Raw genomic sequence first — 19,246 nt, forward strand, 5'->3', positions numbered from 1 at the left:
ATAATTTCTCTAATTCAGAGGAGGATTCATTATTTGTACTAATTGGACCTGGCCATTCAAACTTATATTGATTTCTAAAAGCTCTGAAAATCTGGTTCCAGTACACATTTCCATATTATTGCACATAACCCCACCCATTCCATTCTAGTTTAATTGAACTATTTTCTGGTCAACTTATATGATGCCATTTGCCTGAGCCTGATTCAGACTAGTCTCTGGATAATTTCAGTCCAAAATTGGAAGGAAATGAGATGTTCATAATTCATCTCACAGTTAACCAAAGATTTAGCTAGCTTAGCTAGAGCATAAGAGAGATATTCAGTGCAGAGAAAGAATGTCTATCCAGTGTATAATCTTGATTCAATTAAGTGTACATTCCAGTGTAGGTGTTGGTCATTCCACTATTATGTGATTAGGGGCCTGAGAAAGAGCTCCATCTCTTTATGTGTTCACAGTTTTGTACCCAAGTCATCAGAAAAATGTGTATATAATAACCCCAGCCTTAGTGGTCAATTAAGTACTGAGGATAGCGACAATAATTTTTAAGGAAAAATCAATCTGACTTAGGGGGAAAGGGGCTTAGGATAGTGTTCCTACCTTGCCATATTGCTTGGTGGTAGTCTTCAAGTCCTTGGGATAGATATCACCTTAAGTCACTGGCAGGTTTAGGCTTACTGGCTACCCTCAACCTAGTTTGGCCCATCTGCCAAGACAGTTTACCAGAGTGTAGCCACTGCACATGCTACAGCTTCTTAGAGCTGCAGTTGGATCAGAGGTAAGTACCAAAGGTAAATGAGTAGCACTGAAAAGGTCTCAGTAAGCCCTCACACCATAGGTGCTAGTCCTCTCTAAACACTTTGGGGTATTAGTCCTATTGTAGAGCTTGCTGGATTGAAGGGTACATGTAGTTTAATCGCTTTTGGTGTATAGTTGCATATTACTTTCTAGGATGGGTGCATCAGTTCACAGATCCTTGATTTAGCTTTTTTGTAAAACCATAAAATTTTAGAGTTGGAAGGAATATTAACAATCTAGAATCCACAAAAGAAAAGAATCTCTACTATGCCATTCCAAACATAGCCCTGCAGCCTATGCTTGAAGATCTCCTAGGAGTCTTTCCTCTTGAGGCATCCCCAGAACTGGAGGCAGTCCATTCTGCTTTAGAATACTTACAATTATTAGGAAACATTTTCCTGAAATGAAAAATTTCCAAAGCATAATGGGTGAATGAAAACAATTGTTCTAGGAGCCAAGGTGACTGAAGCAAATGTGCTTAGAACTTGGTCATACATGGTAAATGCCAAGGTCAACTATTGCTCCCTAGCCATCACCAGTGATTTTGGCTTTTGTTGTGCCATTGGATTTTGATGGCTCAGGAAGAGAAAAGGAGACTGGTAACTTTGTGCAATTCTGCCTCACTTAAGAATCCAATTCATGCACAAGTCAAAATCCATAATGTCATTGGTCTCCAAAAAAAATGAAGAATGAACAGCAAAGAGAGCTAGGGATTTGAAGACTCAAAAATGAGATCTGAGAGCATTCCAGGCATGGAGCTTTGCAAAAATATGGAAGTAGCAGATGGAATATTGCATACAGGGAATAATAGCAAGCTGGACAGTTTGGCCAAAATATCGATTATGTGAGGAGTAATAAAATCAGTCTAGGTTTTGGAGCCAAATGCCAAACTGAAAAGTTTCTTGTGCAGAGGAGTGACCAATTTGACAACTGTGTGGAGGATGAGTTACAGGGAGGAGAGATTGAAGACAATCTCTTCAGGGAAATCAGTGAGAAGGCTCTTGAAGCTTTACAAGTAAAAAGTGAAAAGGTCCTCATCAAAGTTTTGCCTGAATGAATGGAAAGAAGTAAATGTATTTAAGAGTTATTATAGAGATAAAATTAATAGAACTTGGAAGCTGATCGGAAGGAAAAAAAGATGTGAAGGATGATATTACCATTGAGAATGATACTGAAGCTATAAATTTGTATGACTGGAAGTTTACCTATTCCCTCAAAAGAACAGGAAGTTAAAAAGAGAGGTGATTTTTAGGAGAAAATATGAGCTCCAACTCGGACATGTTGACTTTAAGCTGCCTTTTGGACTTGAAAGTGTCTTTTGGGAAGTTGGGAATTCAAAATTTGAGTTCAGAAAAGAGAAGAAGGCTGAATATGTAATTTTTGAATCACTGAACCTGTGAGAGCTGATGAGTTCAACAAGAGAGTAGGTGCAGAGAGAAAGGGAAGAGAAAGCCTAGCACAGAGCCCTGAGATATACCCACAGGGGCCATGGTTGAAGATTCAGTAAAGGAGACTGAGGAACAATCAAGCAATTAGGAAGAAAACCAAGAACATAAAGTCATAAAAGCCCATGTAGGAAAGAATATGCAAGAGGAACAGAAAGTCAATAGTATCAAAAGTAACAGAATTAAAAAAAAAAAAACAATCATCAGATTTAGCAATTAAGAAATTATCCATAATCTTGAAAAGAGCAGCTTTAGTCCAGTGGTGAGATTGGAAATCAAACTATAAAAGAATAAGAAGGTGAAGAAGTGGAGACAATGAGTGTAGATGCCTTTTTGTTAGGGGTTAGGCTGTGGAAAACAGATGCGAGATAGAGTATAATAGAATAAAGCGATGTAAGATTATCAAGATATGTTTGTAGACAAAAGGGAAATCAGTGGATAAAAAGAATGAAAATTAGAGGAAAAAAGGATCAAAAGAAGGCAGAAGTTCCTGACAGGAAGTTCCCACTTGGGATAACATCTATCTTTGTGGCAAAGAGTTTTGGGAAATATGGTAATATCACAGAGGCTCTGTTAAATCACACAGTGATGAGTTCAATACTTATTTTGTGTCAGGCATTTTACTAAGCAATGAGGAAACTGAGAAATTCAAGAGATAATTCCTGCCTTCAAGGAGTTCATAATGTAATGGGGAAGGCAACATGCAAACAAACATATAAACAAGCTCTATACAGTTCAACAGGAATAATCATCAGAGGGAAGCACTAGAATTAAGAAAGATTGGGAAAGTCAGAGATTAAAGATGAGGAGGGACAGTATTTCATGCATGAGAAATAGTTGGAGAAAATGTCCAAAGCAGAAAGATACTGTCTTGTTCAAAGAATAACGAAATACCCAGCATCAATTGATCAGAAAGTACATGAAAATGGGAGGAAAAAACATATGGTATAGGAGAACCAGAAAGATGGGAGGGATGTTCTAGATTATAATGAACTTTTAAAAAATAAAATAAGTTAAAAATAAAAGATTATAATGGACTTTGTACATAAACAGAGTGTTTTATATTTGATCTTGGAGGTGACAGGGGGCCACAGGAATTTACTGAGTTGATGGTGATGTTATTAGACCTGTCCTTTAGGAAATTTTTTTAAAATTCCCTCAAAGCATTTGTGGTCCATATAGAACCAAAATGGATTTGAGACTAAAATCACAATCTTCCAGTAATTTACTATATGACTTTAAGCAAATAATTTGTCATCTGTGGGCCTCAGTTTCCTCATCTATGATATGGAAAGTTTGGATTATAGAGTCATTATAGTCCCTTCTCATTCTGATTTTCTGTGACATTTCTTTATGTCTTTGGACACCAAAGAAGATTGAACATGTATTAAGTACCTACTAGGCACTAGTCACTGTGCTATGCTCTGGAGATTAAAACAAAGTCTAATGGAGGAAAAAACATGAAACCAACCATATACCCTTCCCCACAAAAAGTAGGAGGAATTGAAGCTATTTAAGAAAAGGAAGACTCTAATAGTAAGGGGGACAAGAAAAGACAAGGAAGAAGCATGTAGAATAAAATGATGGTAATAGCCCAGATATCTCAGAAACTAATGGATATCCCTTATTCACAATTTCTTTTCATTATACCTTCACCTTTCAGAGGTTTATTCATCTTACATCCCACTCTCTCCAATATATGGATCACAATCTATTAATCATATTCCCAAAACTATAGTTTCCCTTGCCAAAATTTACATTTCTCTAACTTTATGAATAGTTTGGCCTGGTATTGATACTGAAAGGCAGTAATGGTTTTAAAGTTTTTTTTTTCTGTTCTGAAGTATTATTTTGAATATTCCTCAAAATGAGGAATACCCCCCCTACCCTACCCTACCCCCCAAAGCAGAACCACAAGTAGGATTATATATAAAATTATAACTCTCTTTTAGGTACTGCCTGTCTTAAGCATGTGACAAATTTAACATATTACTTTCAAAGCTGTCCTGCTTGTTGAAGAACAGTACTGACCAAAACAGAAATTCCAGGAGTTCCAGGAATAAACCAGAATGTAATAAAACAGGCTCCTTTACCTTGCTGAGGTGAAACTTAATCATATTATGTTGTCATCAAAGAAGAATGTAGTGTGGTCTTTGCTTCTGGAATGATTGCTTGGCTTATTGTCACCTCGTACAATTCTGTTTACAGACAGAATAAAACCTGATTGTCCTTGTGTTCCAAGACATTCCCTAGTTAAGTCAGATAAAGGATCTCAATTCTTAGGTCCACTGGAAATACCTTGGGTAAAGTGCTCTCTGTATTTCCTAAACTGGGCCCACAAGGATTTAGTTTCTTGGTTCTGTTTGCAAGGACTGTGGACTGGTCAATCCAGCCCTGCACCTGGGCTGGGGTTTGGGTTGGGACTGTGGCTGGTCAGGGTCCATGGTATTGATTGAACTGTCCCCTGTTTGGGGAGCAAGGAGAAGAGCAGCAGAGAGGTCCGTACAAAGATGGAGGGTAGATATGGTTGGCAAAAAGCCAATATTAAGACGCAGGGCCCCAGGTCCACAACCTGGAAAAAAGCAGCAGCAGCAAAGAGTGTCCAAAGAACTGGAGCTCCTGCTGGTTTGGAAAGTAGAAAGATGGATACTAAAAGTGGTAGGCGAAAAGCCAATATTAAGACGCGGGTCACCACAACCTGGAAAAAACCAAAGCCAAAAGAAGGAAACAAAGAAATTGATGCAACTCCTGGTTTGGGGGATATCAGAGAGGTCCCCAAGAAGACAGACACTAGAAGTGGCAGACGAAAAGCCAATATTAAGTCGCGGGTCACCACAACCCGGAAAAAACCAAAGTCAAAAGCCAGAGAAAAGGAAATTACTGCTACTTTGGCGAATGTTACAGAGGCTCCCAGAAAGATGGAGGCCAAAGAAGAATGGCAGAAAGCCAATATTAAGATGCATCTCCTCAGGGCCGCAACCTGGAAAAAAAAGTCAGGAGGCAGTGTCCAAGAAACTGAATCTCTTTCTGGTTTGGAGAGTGATGATGAGATCCCTGAATCGGAGGTCAGAAAAGGATGGCGCAGAGCTAGTCTTAAAATACGTGCCACCAGGCCCAAAACTTGGAAAAAAACAAAGTCACCAGACATTGCCCACGAAACTGAATCTGCTTCTGATTTGGAGCCTGGTGATGAGTTCCCAGAAAAGAAGGATCCCAAAAAAAGATGGAGAAGAGCCGATGTCAACATTCGGGCCATTAAGGCTGCAAAAGCCGGAGCCATGCCATCTTTGTTACAGGGAGGTAAGATAATAGTTTTTTCCTCTCCGTGGGGTCACTGAAGTGTTATGCTAAAAGCAACAGGACCTGGAGCTAGGAAAGATCTGGACCCAAAACACCAATTCTTGAAACAAGAACTTTTTGAAACTAATCAGCTCATTTAACCTCATTGATACTCAATTTGCTCCTGTAAAATTGGGTTAATGATATCTACATTTCCTAACTCATTATTATGATTATAAATCAGAAGCAATGAAAGGCAAAGTCAGTTTATAGAAAGCTTGATAAGAGATCAAACTAAGCAAAGTCATCTAGAGGGCATTTAAGGTTGAAAATAAAAATAGGAGAAATGGTGAAGACCTTAAAAGAGTTTTTAGAACTCCCTATTTTCATGATTAAGTACCAAACCTCAGAAAGTTCCAGATGTGCTTTTAGAGGAGGTAGAAATGGTACAATAGGGAACAAAGACAAGAAAATTAGCCACATTATATTGATTAAATGCACGTAGAGAAAATCCAAGCTGGAGACAACATCATAGAGAAGGTGTCCAGGAATCAAATAACAAGGTATCTGGAGAAAAGGAAGACAAAGGTTGACCTTTATTAGAACTGAGAAAAAGATGACCAAGAGAACATTAATAACTACCAATATGAATACCTACTTTTTTCTACTTTTCTTTTTTATAATTTGTAAATATGAAATATTTGTGAGACTCATCTACACATACATTGAAAGCATCCTCAGTGAAGGTATTAGTAGGAAATGGGCAGATTTTCCCAGTGGTCTATAATGGGTTTTTAGCTTCTTTACCATTTTTTAATTGACAAAAAATGTTGAGAATATAATATATTGTTTTCAGAGTAAGAAAAAGTATTTGCAAAACACTGCCTACAAAGTGGTCTTACAAAAACATGTCTTCCACTCATACATAAAAATCATTCCTTGAGAGACGTAGCAATAGAAAAACCCTGTTGAACTGGGAATTGAGTATAAAATGTTTGCACTATTGTATTTCTACACAGGTTACTTATACCTTCGGAATCCAATTCTTACCGGGCAACAAGAAATTTGGCTTTACCCAAATATATTGTATCTAGGTTATACTGTAGCACATTTAATATGTATGGGATTGCCTGTCATCTAGGGAGGAAGTAGAGGGAGGGAGGGAAAAATTTGGAAAAGTGAATACAAGGGATAATCTTGTAAAAAAATTACCCATGAATATGTACTGTCAAAAAATTATAATTATAAAATTAATTTTAAAAATAATAAAAATAAAAAATTATATTAAAAATTTTAAAAGAAAAACCCAGTTGAAAACCTTCTAATCAGAAACATTAGGCAGATAATAGGAAATTGGGAAACTTACTGGGAAATAATTGGGATGTGCATTTTGACCAAATATGTCTGTTATGGTCATGGAGATGATCCAGTGGAGCCATCATATGCAGGCCATTCAACTTACTACTTGCAAATGAGTAGGGATTTTCTCACTTGACATGCCACCATCTTTGAAGATCTGTCAGTCTGAGTATAATCTGTCTTATCAGTTGACTGCTTCCCTGTCTCCTAGGCAATCCCTTATTTTACCCCCACTTCCAAATAAGAAAAAGATACAAATCATAATTTTACCAAAAGAAAAAGAGAAATGCCATGGAGGATTGATCAAGATATTATAGTGAATTTTATAACTGTTGTTCTGTTAGTAGGGAATATGAGGATGGAAGTATTCTATTGTCCTATTGATTCTTTCACTCTTTTCTATTATATTTGGAATAAGATACCTGGTAGCTATTGAATAAGATAGACCAAAAATTGTGATACAAATTGGGGAGGGGAGGTTTATTTCAATTTGATGTAAAATAGGATGGAAAACCACATAGGTGGAAGTTTTCTTGAATAAATCATAAGTACTTTAAGAAAACCAGTAAAAAGAATTAAGGACACTATTTTTGTGAAAGTTGTCCTCCACTACCACAGTGAAAGCTGACAGCTCTATAACAATAGTCCATTGTTACAATTTTTTCAAGGTCACTGAAGTCATTTATCTATAGGGTCATTTAATTTTACTTACACTCCACAAGTACACTGCCACCATCAGGTTGAGATAAGGCTTGGAAATCTGAGATGGGGTTAGAAGAGAGAGATGAATTAACCAGGTGGGAGAAAGGGGGCTAACAGTCTGTCATGGTATTCTTCATACCATAGATTGGATTTTCCAAAGGGAAGTTATAGCCTTGATCATAGAGAAACCATCCTATTGGCTACAATTCCTCCCCATTTTAGAGGATAAAAATATCTCTCCTGCTTAGATAACAGACATATGAATCTGAAAGCAGGAGTCCCATTGTCTAGTGTTGAATTAACTTGAGATTTAATTTGGTTTGCTTGATTATAAGTCTTTAGACATACTATTTGATGCATAGGTGGTGGAGGGATGGGGTAGAAACTATCCCTCTATCCCAGATACTAATGGTATCTGCTTGGTAATTGAGGTGACTTGGAATGTAATAATATATGGAAAAATTAAACTAGCTTAGGAAGTAGGGAAAAGAGTTACCTATAATGAGGGATAGACCCTTCATGGTGTTAACCATGACTGATGTACAAATCATCTTATCTGTTGCTAATTGAGTTTTCCAGCCTCTTAGAGATGCCCCAGATTTTTTTAATCTAGCTAAATTACTAGCAATGGAAATAAGCCTTAGATGTTCCTTTTCCCAAATGGTATATTTTTTCTGGTTATAAGTTACTCACAAATAATAAATAGAAAAGAGAATTGAAGAATCTCAGAGAGGAGACCAGCTTGGGAGAAGAAAAAGTACAAAAATCTAAAGAATGGGAATAGTCGTTACATAGAACCTCCTTTATAGGAGTGTTGTGATAATTAAATTAATTCGAATGAATAGAGTGTTTTGCAAATATTAAGATGTTCTGTAAGTACCAGCTCTTGTTCTTACTGGTAGGTTGAAGGTATTTGTGGAACAATGGGCTCTTCTGGGTCTGGAGATGTTAGCATCAGGCTACAGGGATAGAAAAGGGATGGATGAAATTCCTAGAGCACTTTTTTTTTGTTTTATTCAAATAGTAGTTACAACTTGAGGGAATAGAGACAACAGGGTTCAAATCAACCAGTCACAGAGTCCCATGTTTGGTAAGGCAATAGCATCTCCACCTCATTGGCATTTACCACTGAAGATTGACTAATTCTGGAGTGTTCGTGTGGTCACTAATTTTAAGAAGGTAACTTTATATAAGACTTTTATTTCATCCAGCTCACCTACATTTCTATTAGCAGTAGGTAAAGTGAGTGTCTCTTTTCCCCAAGAAATACTTTGGTAATATTAGGTTAAATACACAATGACAAAGACTACAGTAATCATGGGGAATTGGATGATTATGATTATCTAGAGTGAAATTCCTTCCCATGCATGTCTAATTTTAGACCAAAAAGATTTAATTTCTTGTTTTTACAACCCTGATCACAAAAGCCAATCATCAATGGTCTCCAGTTATTAGCAGTCTTCTTCAGTGTTGTAGCAATGCTTACTCTTTTCAGAGCAGTTGATAAATCTGGAGTAAGCTCCTAAGTCATCAGATGTTTTACTAGAGTTCCAATTCTGTTTAGTTTTAAGAGATGGAGCACAATTCAATGGGATGGCTTTCAGGATGGATGGAGGCACAAATTGATTTGTTTCTTTCAAAAGCTCTCTTGCTACTGAACCCTGCTGTTTCCTATTTCCCCTGCAGTCCAATCTGGGGCATCTCTAAGAGGCTGGAAAACTCAACTAGCAACAGATAAGATGATTTGTACATCAGTCATGGTTAACACCATGGAAGGTCTAGCCCTCATTATAGGTAATTCTTTTCCCTACTTCCTAAGCTAGTTTAATTTCTCCATAGTATTTTTACATTCCAAGTCACCTAAATTACCAAGCAGATTGCTTGAGAGGGCCTGAGCAAATTGCATCATAAATATGTCCTCTCCACAATGCATTAAAGTTCATTCCTTGGTTTTAGCTTGGTCCAGGAATCATCTTTGTGCAAGGTGACCACTCTGCCAAAAAACATTACACTGTTGGATTGTGGCCCAGATCTCACTGTAGGGAAGTATTCTGAATTGGTAATTCTGACAACTAGTGTTGGAGAATGCTCATCCCAGATGCCAGTTCCTCTGGAGAATAGATGGGACTGGGGTGATTTACCTGAAGTCCATCTTGTGCTTAGGAAGTAGGAAAAAGAATTACCTGTAACGAAGGCTTATCCGGCTTATCCCTCCATGGTGTTAACCATGGCCAATATACAAATCGCTAACTCTTGTTTTTATTCTCTTTATTGCAGTTGATGACAAGAAGTCAAAGTTTGTTTTAATAAACCTTGAACACTACACAGTCCATCCAAATTTGGTAGGTGGAAAGACCTCCTTCCCAAACTTCACCTCCTCTCCTCTCTTAGGAGTCAAGCTGATACTGACCTTGACCTTTCCCAATACTACCTCCCTAGCTATTATATGGCTGACTTTTATCTTTTTTCATTATTTTGCATGCATGATTTATTTCTGTCTTTAAAAAAAATAAGCTATCTTCAAAACCCAAGCTAATAATTAAGTATATGCTCTAGCCCCTCATTCAGAAGGATTTTGTTTTATTTATATACAAAAAATAAAGGTTTTTTTTAATATATCCTGAATTTTTTTTATCGCATCAATGTTGATAAATCTTCTGATAGTTGATAGGATTCTAAAAACTGAATCACTGAAAAGGAGAGCAAAAATCTTTCCAACACATGTCCTCCTCCCCTTTTTCTCTTAAGGATGAGATTATTTCTAGTCTAAAAGCAAAGTCATAATGTATTGGAAAAAACATTGGAATCAGAGGCTCTGGTTTCATATTCCAACTTAGCTATTTTCAGTGTGACCTCGGGCAGAGATTGAGCTAAAGCAATCCTGAGATTTTTTGCTCCTTCAAATTTTGATTCTGAACATGCCTGTCTTACAATTCCTTGGTGCCACAATTTCTCTTTTATTTTTTCTGAATGTTAAATGCAGTTTAAAGTATACTTTTAATTTATCCTCTCTGGTCCTCAATTTTCTCATTTTGGATTCATGCTAGATAATCTTATAAACATTCAAGTTTAAATTCTAGACTGTCTCTCTGGTGTGGCCATCAGCTTCTGCCCTGTTGCAACTCAGTAACAGTTAAGGAAGCAGAGAGAGGCTTTCATGTCAGCTAAAATTAAAAAAAAAAAAAGTTGAGATTTATACTGAATTCATTTATCCAATATTTATTGAGCAACAACTATGTGCAAAACTTTGCATTATTTGGTTATCTCTACCTATCAAGCAAGTAGCTCCTGCTTCTAGAAATATCATATACATGGGCTTCTCATTACCCTTTTGTGACTTATTTCCAAACCCTAGGTGTGTTTTTTCAAATCATAAGACTAGAACTGGAAGGGACCTTACAATTCAATTAGTCCAATCCCCTCATTTTTACAGATGAGGAAACTGAGGCCAGAGAAATTTGAGTTGTCCAAAATTAAACAAATAGCATCAGAAATGGGATTTCAATCCATGCCCTTTGATTCCAGAGCCAAGATTCTTCCTATTATACTATGGTACTTCAAATATTTATTTTATCCTGATTTCACCAGGCCAAAAATAATTTGGGGAAAGGAGAGAGCAGTTAGAAGAGTGTGCTTTACAGTAGCTCAGAGATACCTCTTTGGGATAAATCTGTCAATTGATAGTCCTTGAGGATTCTATATTATATTATATATTTTTCAGCCCTGCCATAGTGAAAAGATTTGCCTAGAAATTCTTACTCCAAGAAACCTGAAAGAATACCTCTGAACTACCAAATGAAAGATGGTTCAGAACACAGTGGAGACTCAAAATTGCTGTTTAACCAAGAGTCGTAATTCCACCTTTTTATTTAGGACTCATTTCTCTAAAGGTTGGCACATAGATTCATTAATACCATATTATGTTCTAGCCCCAGGGGATTTTTGTTGTTTTAGCAGAGACCCTTTTCAGACTTTAAATGGGGAAACTATTTGGTAACAGGATGTGGCTAATGGGAGGAGATTTCCAAAAGCCAAGGCCAGTGGGCTGAAGTCTTTCAACTTCCCAATGATAAAAATCTTTTTTTTTTTCTTTTTTGGTATACCATACTCTGAGAAATTAATTTGTTTTTTTCTGTCATGCAGTGTGGTATTAATGGAAATAATGATTTGAAGTCTGCCATTGTTTGTTGGAAATATTCTTTCAAAAAAGATTATATGTCTCATTTTTATTATTATTTCAGAGATAATTGTTCTGCACTTAATCTCACATTGGAAATGGAGCTGCAGTTAGCAAAAAGTTCCAGGGAAAATAGGGGATATGGGGAATAAAGAAGGAAAAGACTAGGGAAATCTACTCTATAGCTTAGAATCAAGGCCTCTAGAATAAGTGCTGCAGTCAGTCAGAGGATCAGGGTTTGAAGCCTTGGTTTGCCACCTATTATCTGTAGATACCGTGTGGGCACAAAACATTTAATTTCTCAGAGATTGTTTCCTCATCCAGAAAATGAAGGGTAGGCTTAAATCATCTCTGAGCTCCTCTCCTGCTTCAAATCTATGATTCTAAACATGTCTGTCTTACAATACCTCTATGCTACAAGTTCTTATATTTGCTTGATGCTAAATGTAGCTTTAAAGTAGATTTTATTTTTTTGGCTATGGAAAAAAGGATATGAGAAAGAAACTGAAATTCTCCCAGGCAGCCTAGTGCTTCATAGAAGTTGTCTTGTATCTTTTTTCTAGAACTTCTTAGCATTTTTGATATGCCTTACCATCATAAACTGAGGCTTAGAGAGTATCTCTTCCAACTTCTTTATTTTATAGTTGAGGAAATTAGACAAAGGCAAAATGTTTTGCTCAAGGTCCTACATGTACTAGGATCTGAAACCAAGCCTCTGATTTTAATCTAGCATTTTCCCACTATACCTTATACTTCTTCGAGCTTTTACTTGGCATACATCCTTTTCCCCAAAGATCCAGGGAATGTAGTGCCAATGATAATCAATCTTGTTCTCCTCCTCTTCTAATACCTTCTTCCCTCTGGATACCTTTCCCTCTACTCAGATCCAGTATTATGAACCTCTCAAGGTCACAGAACAGCAAAAGTTACTTGCTAGTAGACAAAAAATTAAAAGATTCATGTTCCGAGTGACAGACTTTGATCAGAATAAGACCTTACTGATTATGACCAACAACCCACCTCCTGGCCCAGTCAATTGGCAAGAAAAGGACAGCCCACCCAGCTACTTTTCCCAGACGATGCTCGCCAAGGTAATTAATTGCATTTGTGGAGGTTCTGGGTCTCCTTTATGATAAGTGCAACACGAAAGTACTAGGCAAAGAAATTAGCTTGTGTGAAAATTATTAGACAGCAGTTTAAAAAAAAAAAAAATATATATATATATATATATATATATATATATATATATATATACTTTAACATTCATTTTTTTAACATTTTGAATTCCAAATTTTCTCCCATCCTCCCTCTGGCTTCTCTCCTACCTATTGAAGAGGCAAGCAATATTATTACTGAGACATGTGAGGTTATGCAAAATATATTTCCATATTAGTCATTTTTTTTTTTTAAGGAAGCAGCAGCAATAAAAAGTAACGGGGAAAAAAGTAAGCTTCAATCTGCACTCAGAGTGCATCAGTTCTCTCTCTGGTGTGGATGGCATTTGTCACCATGAGTCCTTTGGAATTACTATATTGTAGTTTTTAGTTATCATTCCCAAAAATTAAGATGGAAATGACCCCCCTGAGCCTAGCAGGGGTGTTGATACTGCTCACTCTTTCCAGTCACATCGGAATGGAGAGGCTCAAGAGAACAATCCCTAATCCTATTGGAAAGCCTTAGTTTGTAATTCATGAAAGGCAAGAAATGAGTGTCTTAGTGTTTGGCAGAATGAGGTAGAAAAGTATTCTGAAGGGGAAGAGGCAAAGGATGGAAGTTATTTATGAAGCTTGGGATAGGAAATTCTGAGTTCTTTCTCTTAATTGTATTTTTGAAGTGACTGAGAGTCCTTTTAATTATCTTTTGTCTTCCCAAGTTTGGGGACTGACATCATTCTCTAAGACATCTAGTTTTATTCCAGGATACTCTAGACTCTTAGTATCTCGTTGCTAGGAATGAGAGATAACTAGCACTACTGGTCCATCACTTGAAGTTTCCTTAAAGAGTTCACCAAATGGAGGCAGTATCAGCATGCCAGCTGGACCAACCTGTGAGAGAGCAATCAATATTAAGTACCTGCAATGTGCCAAACACTATGCTAAATGCTACATATACCTCCTCCTTTTTCTACCAAATTTTTCTCTTTTTAGGGCAAATAACTGCCTGAGTACTACTGTTTTTAAACGATGACCTTAAAATGTTTGTGGCAGCCTTTTTTGTAGTGGCTAGAAACTGGAAAATGAATGATACCCATCAATTCGAGAATGGTTGGGTAAATTATGGTATATGAAGGCTATGGAATATTATTGTTCTGTAAGAAATGACCAGTAGGATGAATACAGAGAGGTTTGGAGAGACATGAAGTGATGCTGAGTGAAATGAGCAGAACTAGGAGATCATTATACACTTCAACAACGATACTATATGAGGATGTATTCTGATGGAAGTGGGTATCTTCAACATAGAGAAGAGCTAATCCAATTCCAATTGAACAATGATGGACAGAATCAGCTACACCCAGAGAAGGAACACTAGGAAATAAATGTAAACTGTTAGCATTTTTTTTCTCCCCAGATTATTTTTACCTTCCAAGTCCAATTCTTCTTTTGCAACAACAACAACAACAAAATTCGGTTCTGCACATATATATTGTACCTAGGATATACTATAACATATTTAATATGTATGGGAATGCCTGCCATCTAGGGGAAGGGGTGGAGGGAAGGAGGGGAAAAATTCGGAACAGAAGGGAGTACAAGGGATAATGTTGTAAAAAAAAAAAATTACCTATGCATATGTACTGTCAAAAAATGTTATAATTATAAAATTAATAATTTATAAAAATAAAAAAAAGATGACCTTGTCTATACTCACTTCAGAGAGTCAGTGGGGCACTCAGTCGGTTACTGAATATCCACCCAGTAAGGCTTTCAGCAACAAAAACAAATAGATGGATAACTTTGAAAGATCATATTAGTCCAAAAGAGAAATGTCCTAATTTTTTTTAAAAAGATAGAAATCTTAGAATTAGAGATCAGTGAGTTTTATTTGATTCTGATTCCAACAATAGAGTGTGTTATTAAAAGGATTTCATGAACATCTGGAAAAGGAAATGGTGTTATCTAGCACAATTTCATCAAGAACATGACACACTAGACTTTTTTTTTTTTTTTTGGACAGGGTTGCTTGATTGGTCAAATCAGAGGAACAAACTAAATGTAAACTAAATATAGTTTACGTAGATTTTCTAAAATCTTTAACAAAATTCCTCACATTGTTCTTATGGAGAAAATAGAGAGGTGTGCTCAATAAATTAGGTAGTTTTACTGCTTAAATAACCTGACCTAAAAAGTTTTCATAAATGAGTCAAGGTTACCTGAAAAGGAGGTTTGTAGAGGATTGCCTTGGGGATCTGTGCTTGATCCTGTACCACTAAAAACAATTTTATCCATAGCTTGGTTCAAGGCACGATTATCAAATTTATAAAGCTAGGCAGGACAGTCAGGATGTTGCATGAAAATCAATTTCCAAAAAATATAAGTTTTCCAAAAGGTTTCCAAATATAGGTTAGAACATTAGGTTGGATCAAATATGATTAAATTTAATAGGAATAAATGTTACATCTTATCCTTGGATTTAAAAACTCAATATATTAAGTATAGTTTACCTTAAAAAGATTGAGGGAGGGTTAAGGAATTCTTAACTTCCCATTAAGGAGTCCATTGACTTTTTAAAAATATATATTTGGTTACCTATATTTCAATATAATTAGGCTTTTGGTAATCCTATACATTTTATTTGTTTAAAAATATAATTTTGAAAAGAGGTCCATAAACGTCACCAGACTACCAAAGGTATTCTTGACCCCCCAAAAGGTAAAGTTCCTCAGTGTAAGGCGTTTAGTGGATTGCAAGTTTATTGTGAGTCAAGTATGTTACAAAAGCAAAAACACCCCAAAACTTGTAATATACCATTAGGTCATATGAATAGAGGAATAGTATCCAGAGCAAAGGAGATAAAGATCCTGTTGCAGTTTGCCTTAAATAAATATCTCAGGATTATTGTGGTCAGTTCTGCATTGTAGGATTTGCCTTGATAAATCTACAAAGCATCTAGAAGAAAGAAAACAAAGATTATGAAAGGTCTTTAAGTCATATGACCTAAAGGAACTAGAGATGTTTGGAAAACATCTTGCTCTGGGCAAGTATTCATGATTGTCAGCAAGTATTCAAAGGACAGTCACATAGAAGAGAGGTTAAATTTTTTTTCCACTTTTTTTTCCACTTCAGAGGGCAAAATTAGGTGCAATGGATAGAAGCTGTAGAGGCAGATTTAGGTTTGATTTAAGGGAAAATTTCTAGCAATTAGTCATAAGTAGAATGGTCTACCTCTAGAAATAAGTGATTGATTCCTCCCTTACCAGAAGTCTTCAAGCAAAGGTTGGATAACTATTAGTTGGATGTGATCCAAGGGGGTTCTTTTTCAAATATGTTAAACTCAGTGGATTTTGACACCTCTTCCAACTCTGAGGTTCTGTGAGTCTGAGGTTTTGCCAGTCCTTCTGGGGACAGCCCTACTTTGGTTAGATGCTGAAGTCACACTTTTTCAAGTGCTATTTTCTGTCAATCTCTTTTTATGAAGCTGGAACCCAAACCAGGTTCCAGTTCTACAACCTTAAAAGCCCAAGGTGCTTATCTTGCCTCTTCCTATACTATGATTTTCCTTTCTTTGGCCATAGGAGCAACAGAAAGCCATCAATCGTACTGGTCTCCCCCTGATGAAGAAGAAGAAGAAATTAAAAAATGAATCCAGGACTCCATTTCCTGTAGTAATATTGGAGGATGCCAAGCCTAAGAAGGAGCAGTGGTACAGGTAAAGCCCCGACCCTTTCCCTTGGCCAACTTCCCTCCTCTCTCTCTGAACCCTCCCCTTGTTCATATATTTAAGCATCATGTTGGATTTGGAGCCTGTTATAGAGGTCACCCAGAGGGAAGGGTGATTCTGGAATAACTAAGTCATCACACAATGGAGTGCTGAGCTTGGAATCAGGAAGATTCCCTAGGAAGTCTGTCTCAGTCTTTTCAAATGAAAAAATTGGAATAAAGTACCTACCTTCCAGGATTGTCGTAAGGATCTAATGAGATTTTTAAAGTACTTAGCACAAGGCTTGGAACATAATAGATGTTTTAATAAATACTTGTTACTTTTTTTCAAATTCCTTCCCTATGTCCTTCTTTTTTTCCTTCCTCCCTTCTTTCTTTCCTTCCTATATTCCTTCCTTTCTTCCCATGTTCTTTTATGTGTTAAAGTCTCTGTAGGACCAATTCCTAGGATCACAGAGCTCCTAGTAACAGCTTCTACACCACCCTTACTCCTTTTATTCAGAACACTAAGATTGCATAACACTCTGCTTCTCAACCCTTCCTAATCATGATCTCTTTTCCCCCTCTAAAACAGAGACAATTCCACCAAGGCTGATTTCAAGGGTGAAGCCAAATATTCAAAGCTCCATGCCTTAAGGAAACAACAGGAAACATATCCTAACCTTTCCTTTGTTCCAGACTGCAGGTCAGGTAAGAAGAAAGTAAATTCCCCTCTTTCTTTACTAAATCATTGTTTCTTGGGCTGAGATGTGAGTAGACATGAGAACTCATTTGAAGGATTAGTAAAAAAAAAAAAAAAAAAAAAAAAAAAAGGAAAGAAAGAAAAAGAAAAAAAAAAGATTTAATGAATGTCCAAAGTAGGCCCGTCCTTTCACTTTTTATACACTTTGGAAATCATGCAGCAAAGAATCTGGTTCAAATTCCAGTTCCAAATACTACCTGAATGACTTAGAACAGGCAAGTCAGTTAATCCCAGTTTCCTCATTTGTAAAATGAGAGAGTTGTACTAGATGGCCTCTGAGGGCCCTTATAAAACGTGTGAGGTTGGTATGGCATTGGACTTGAAGTCAGAAAGTCCTTGGGTTCAAATCCCATGTCAGACATTTGGGGAAGCGGTTTAATCTTTCTGTGCCTTAGTTTCTAGATGGGTAAAATGAGAAGATTAGACTTCTTTAATTGTAAGGTCCAAACCTCTAAATCTATGATTTTATAATCTTTCTATTTCTAATTCTGCTTCAGTCTTTAGATATCCAGATCCAGGCAAATTAAATAAAACCTGAGATTTTCCCCTCTGCTGAAGAGCAATGAATGACTTAGTCACATAGTAATCTGGCTGTTATAGAACTGTTAGTTCATCTAGCTCTGGTTGCTCTCAGGGAGCTGAACTTGGAGTAAAGCTAGAGAAAACAGATTTAGGTGTGATGGAAGGAAAATTTTCCTTACAATTAGAATTGTTCAAAAGTGAAATAGTTTTCCTCCTCACTAGAAGTCTTCAAACAAAGGCTGGATGACTACACTCTTAGGGCATGTTGTAAAGAAGATTCTGTTTCAGATAGGAGTGGGACTGGATCATCACTGACTCTTAAGATGCTGTGGTTACGAACAGAGAGGTATAGAGAACAGCAAGAAAGTCATTCTAAGTGGGTTCAAAGCTCGACTGTCCCCCATGTCTAAAACACTCTCCTTATCCCTGCTGACTTTTTTCAAGTCTCAGCTAAATTCCCTTCTGCAAGAAGCCTTTTTTAAGTGTTTTTCTTCTGAGACTGCCACATATTTTGTCTCTATCTTATATGCATTTATTTGCATGTTTTCTTCTACATTAGACAGGACGCTTCCTGAAGTCAGGGACTGACACAGCAAACTATATACAAGATAAATAGGAGATAACTAACAGGGAGAAGGCACTTAGAATCCCAGGGAAAGGTTTCTAGCAGTCTGGGACTTGAGTAGATTAAAGGAAGTCAGGGTTGATGCTTGTAGATCGGCTGATGGACGACGGCTTCAAACAAGCCCGGCTTCCAGAAGTTGCAGACACCATCAGCCGGGCTCTTTGGGACCACTCCCTTAGGAATACTGTCAGGTCTCTTCTCACACATTTCTCCGCTCAGTTGCAGCTGCAAGGGCCGAGGCGGCCAGACGGAAGGTCTCCATCGTAACCTGGGAGCCGCTGACCCTCGCTACACTCCTGGAGGAGAAGCCCACCCTGACGGTGCCCTTGCCGGGAGAGAGTCCTTTCCGATATGGGAGGGCCCCACAGTGGTTCACCAACGCGCCCACGGTTTCTAACTGAGCCACGCGCAAAGCCCCAAGGGACCAGCCACTGCCACGGTTCTTCAGAGAGCGGCCGGCGTCACCCGGCCTCCTCGCGCCTGGGAGAGCCAGCCCCCCGCCGGGGAAGGATGCAGCCAGAGGAACTGGTGTCTGTCACATAGCAATTCTGCCGGGCCCCGTCCCCTGCTCTGTAATTAGGAGCAGTTAGTACAGACTTTTGCATTATCCAAGTGCATGTGGTGTATGTGTGTGTGTGGGTGTAAACGCATGCGCGTGTAAGGCTGGGAACGGAATGTTAGCATAGAGGGGAAGGCGTGACTATGAGGCAAAAGGGGGCG

General features: G+C 37.5%; 1 protein-coding gene and 1 long non-coding RNA gene across 2 annotated transcripts in view; one reads left to right on the top strand and one right to left on the bottom strand.

Moving 5' to 3' along the window:
• The window catches only part of LOC141543072 (uncharacterized), a 132,443-nt gene extending 128,107 nt beyond the window's left edge, over positions 1 to 4,336 (bottom strand). The window contains exon 1 of the long non-coding RNA XR_012482321.1: positions 4,272 to 4,336. This is a non-coding gene — a long non-coding RNA (uncharacterized LOC141543072). The remainder of the gene's footprint in view (positions 1 to 4,271) is intronic.
• A 322-nt stretch (positions 4,337 to 4,658) lies between these two features.
• Positions 4,659 to 19,133, top strand: TSGA13 (testis specific 13). The gene is made up of 6 exons (XM_074271124.1): positions 4,659 to 5,540; positions 9,858 to 9,922; positions 12,642 to 12,848; positions 16,493 to 16,626; positions 17,212 to 17,327; positions 18,746 to 19,133. Exons 1-6 carry the CDS (start codon positions 4,751 to 4,753, stop codon positions 18,925 to 18,927), a joined length of 1,494 nt encoding a protein of 497 aa, XP_074127225.1. The 5' UTR covers positions 4,659 to 4,750; the 3' UTR covers positions 18,928 to 19,133.
• The last annotated feature ends 113 nt before the right edge of the window (positions 19,134 to 19,246 follow it).

Source organism: Sminthopsis crassicaudata, chromosome 5 (genome assembly GCF_048593235.1).
Source record: "Sminthopsis crassicaudata isolate SCR6 chromosome 5, ASM4859323v1, whole genome shotgun sequence".
In the NCBI taxonomy this organism is placed as follows: domain Eukaryota; kingdom Metazoa; phylum Chordata; class Mammalia; order Dasyuromorphia; family Dasyuridae; genus Sminthopsis; species Sminthopsis crassicaudata.

Excerpts from the sequence above, each read along its gene's own strand:
- TSGA13 (XM_074271124.1), top strand. The coding sequence starts at position 4,751 with ATGGAGGGTAGATATGGTTGGCAAAAAGCCAATATTAAGACGCAGGGC. Across the intron at positions 9,923-12,641 it reads ACACAGTCCATCCAAATTTG|ATCCAGTATTATGAACCTCT; the intron begins GTAGGTGGAAAG and ends CCCTCTACTCAG. Across the intron at positions 17,328-18,745 it reads TGTTCCAGACTGCAGGTCAG|TTGCAGCTGCAAGGGCCGAG; the intron begins GTAAGAAGAAAG and ends TTCTCCGCTCAG.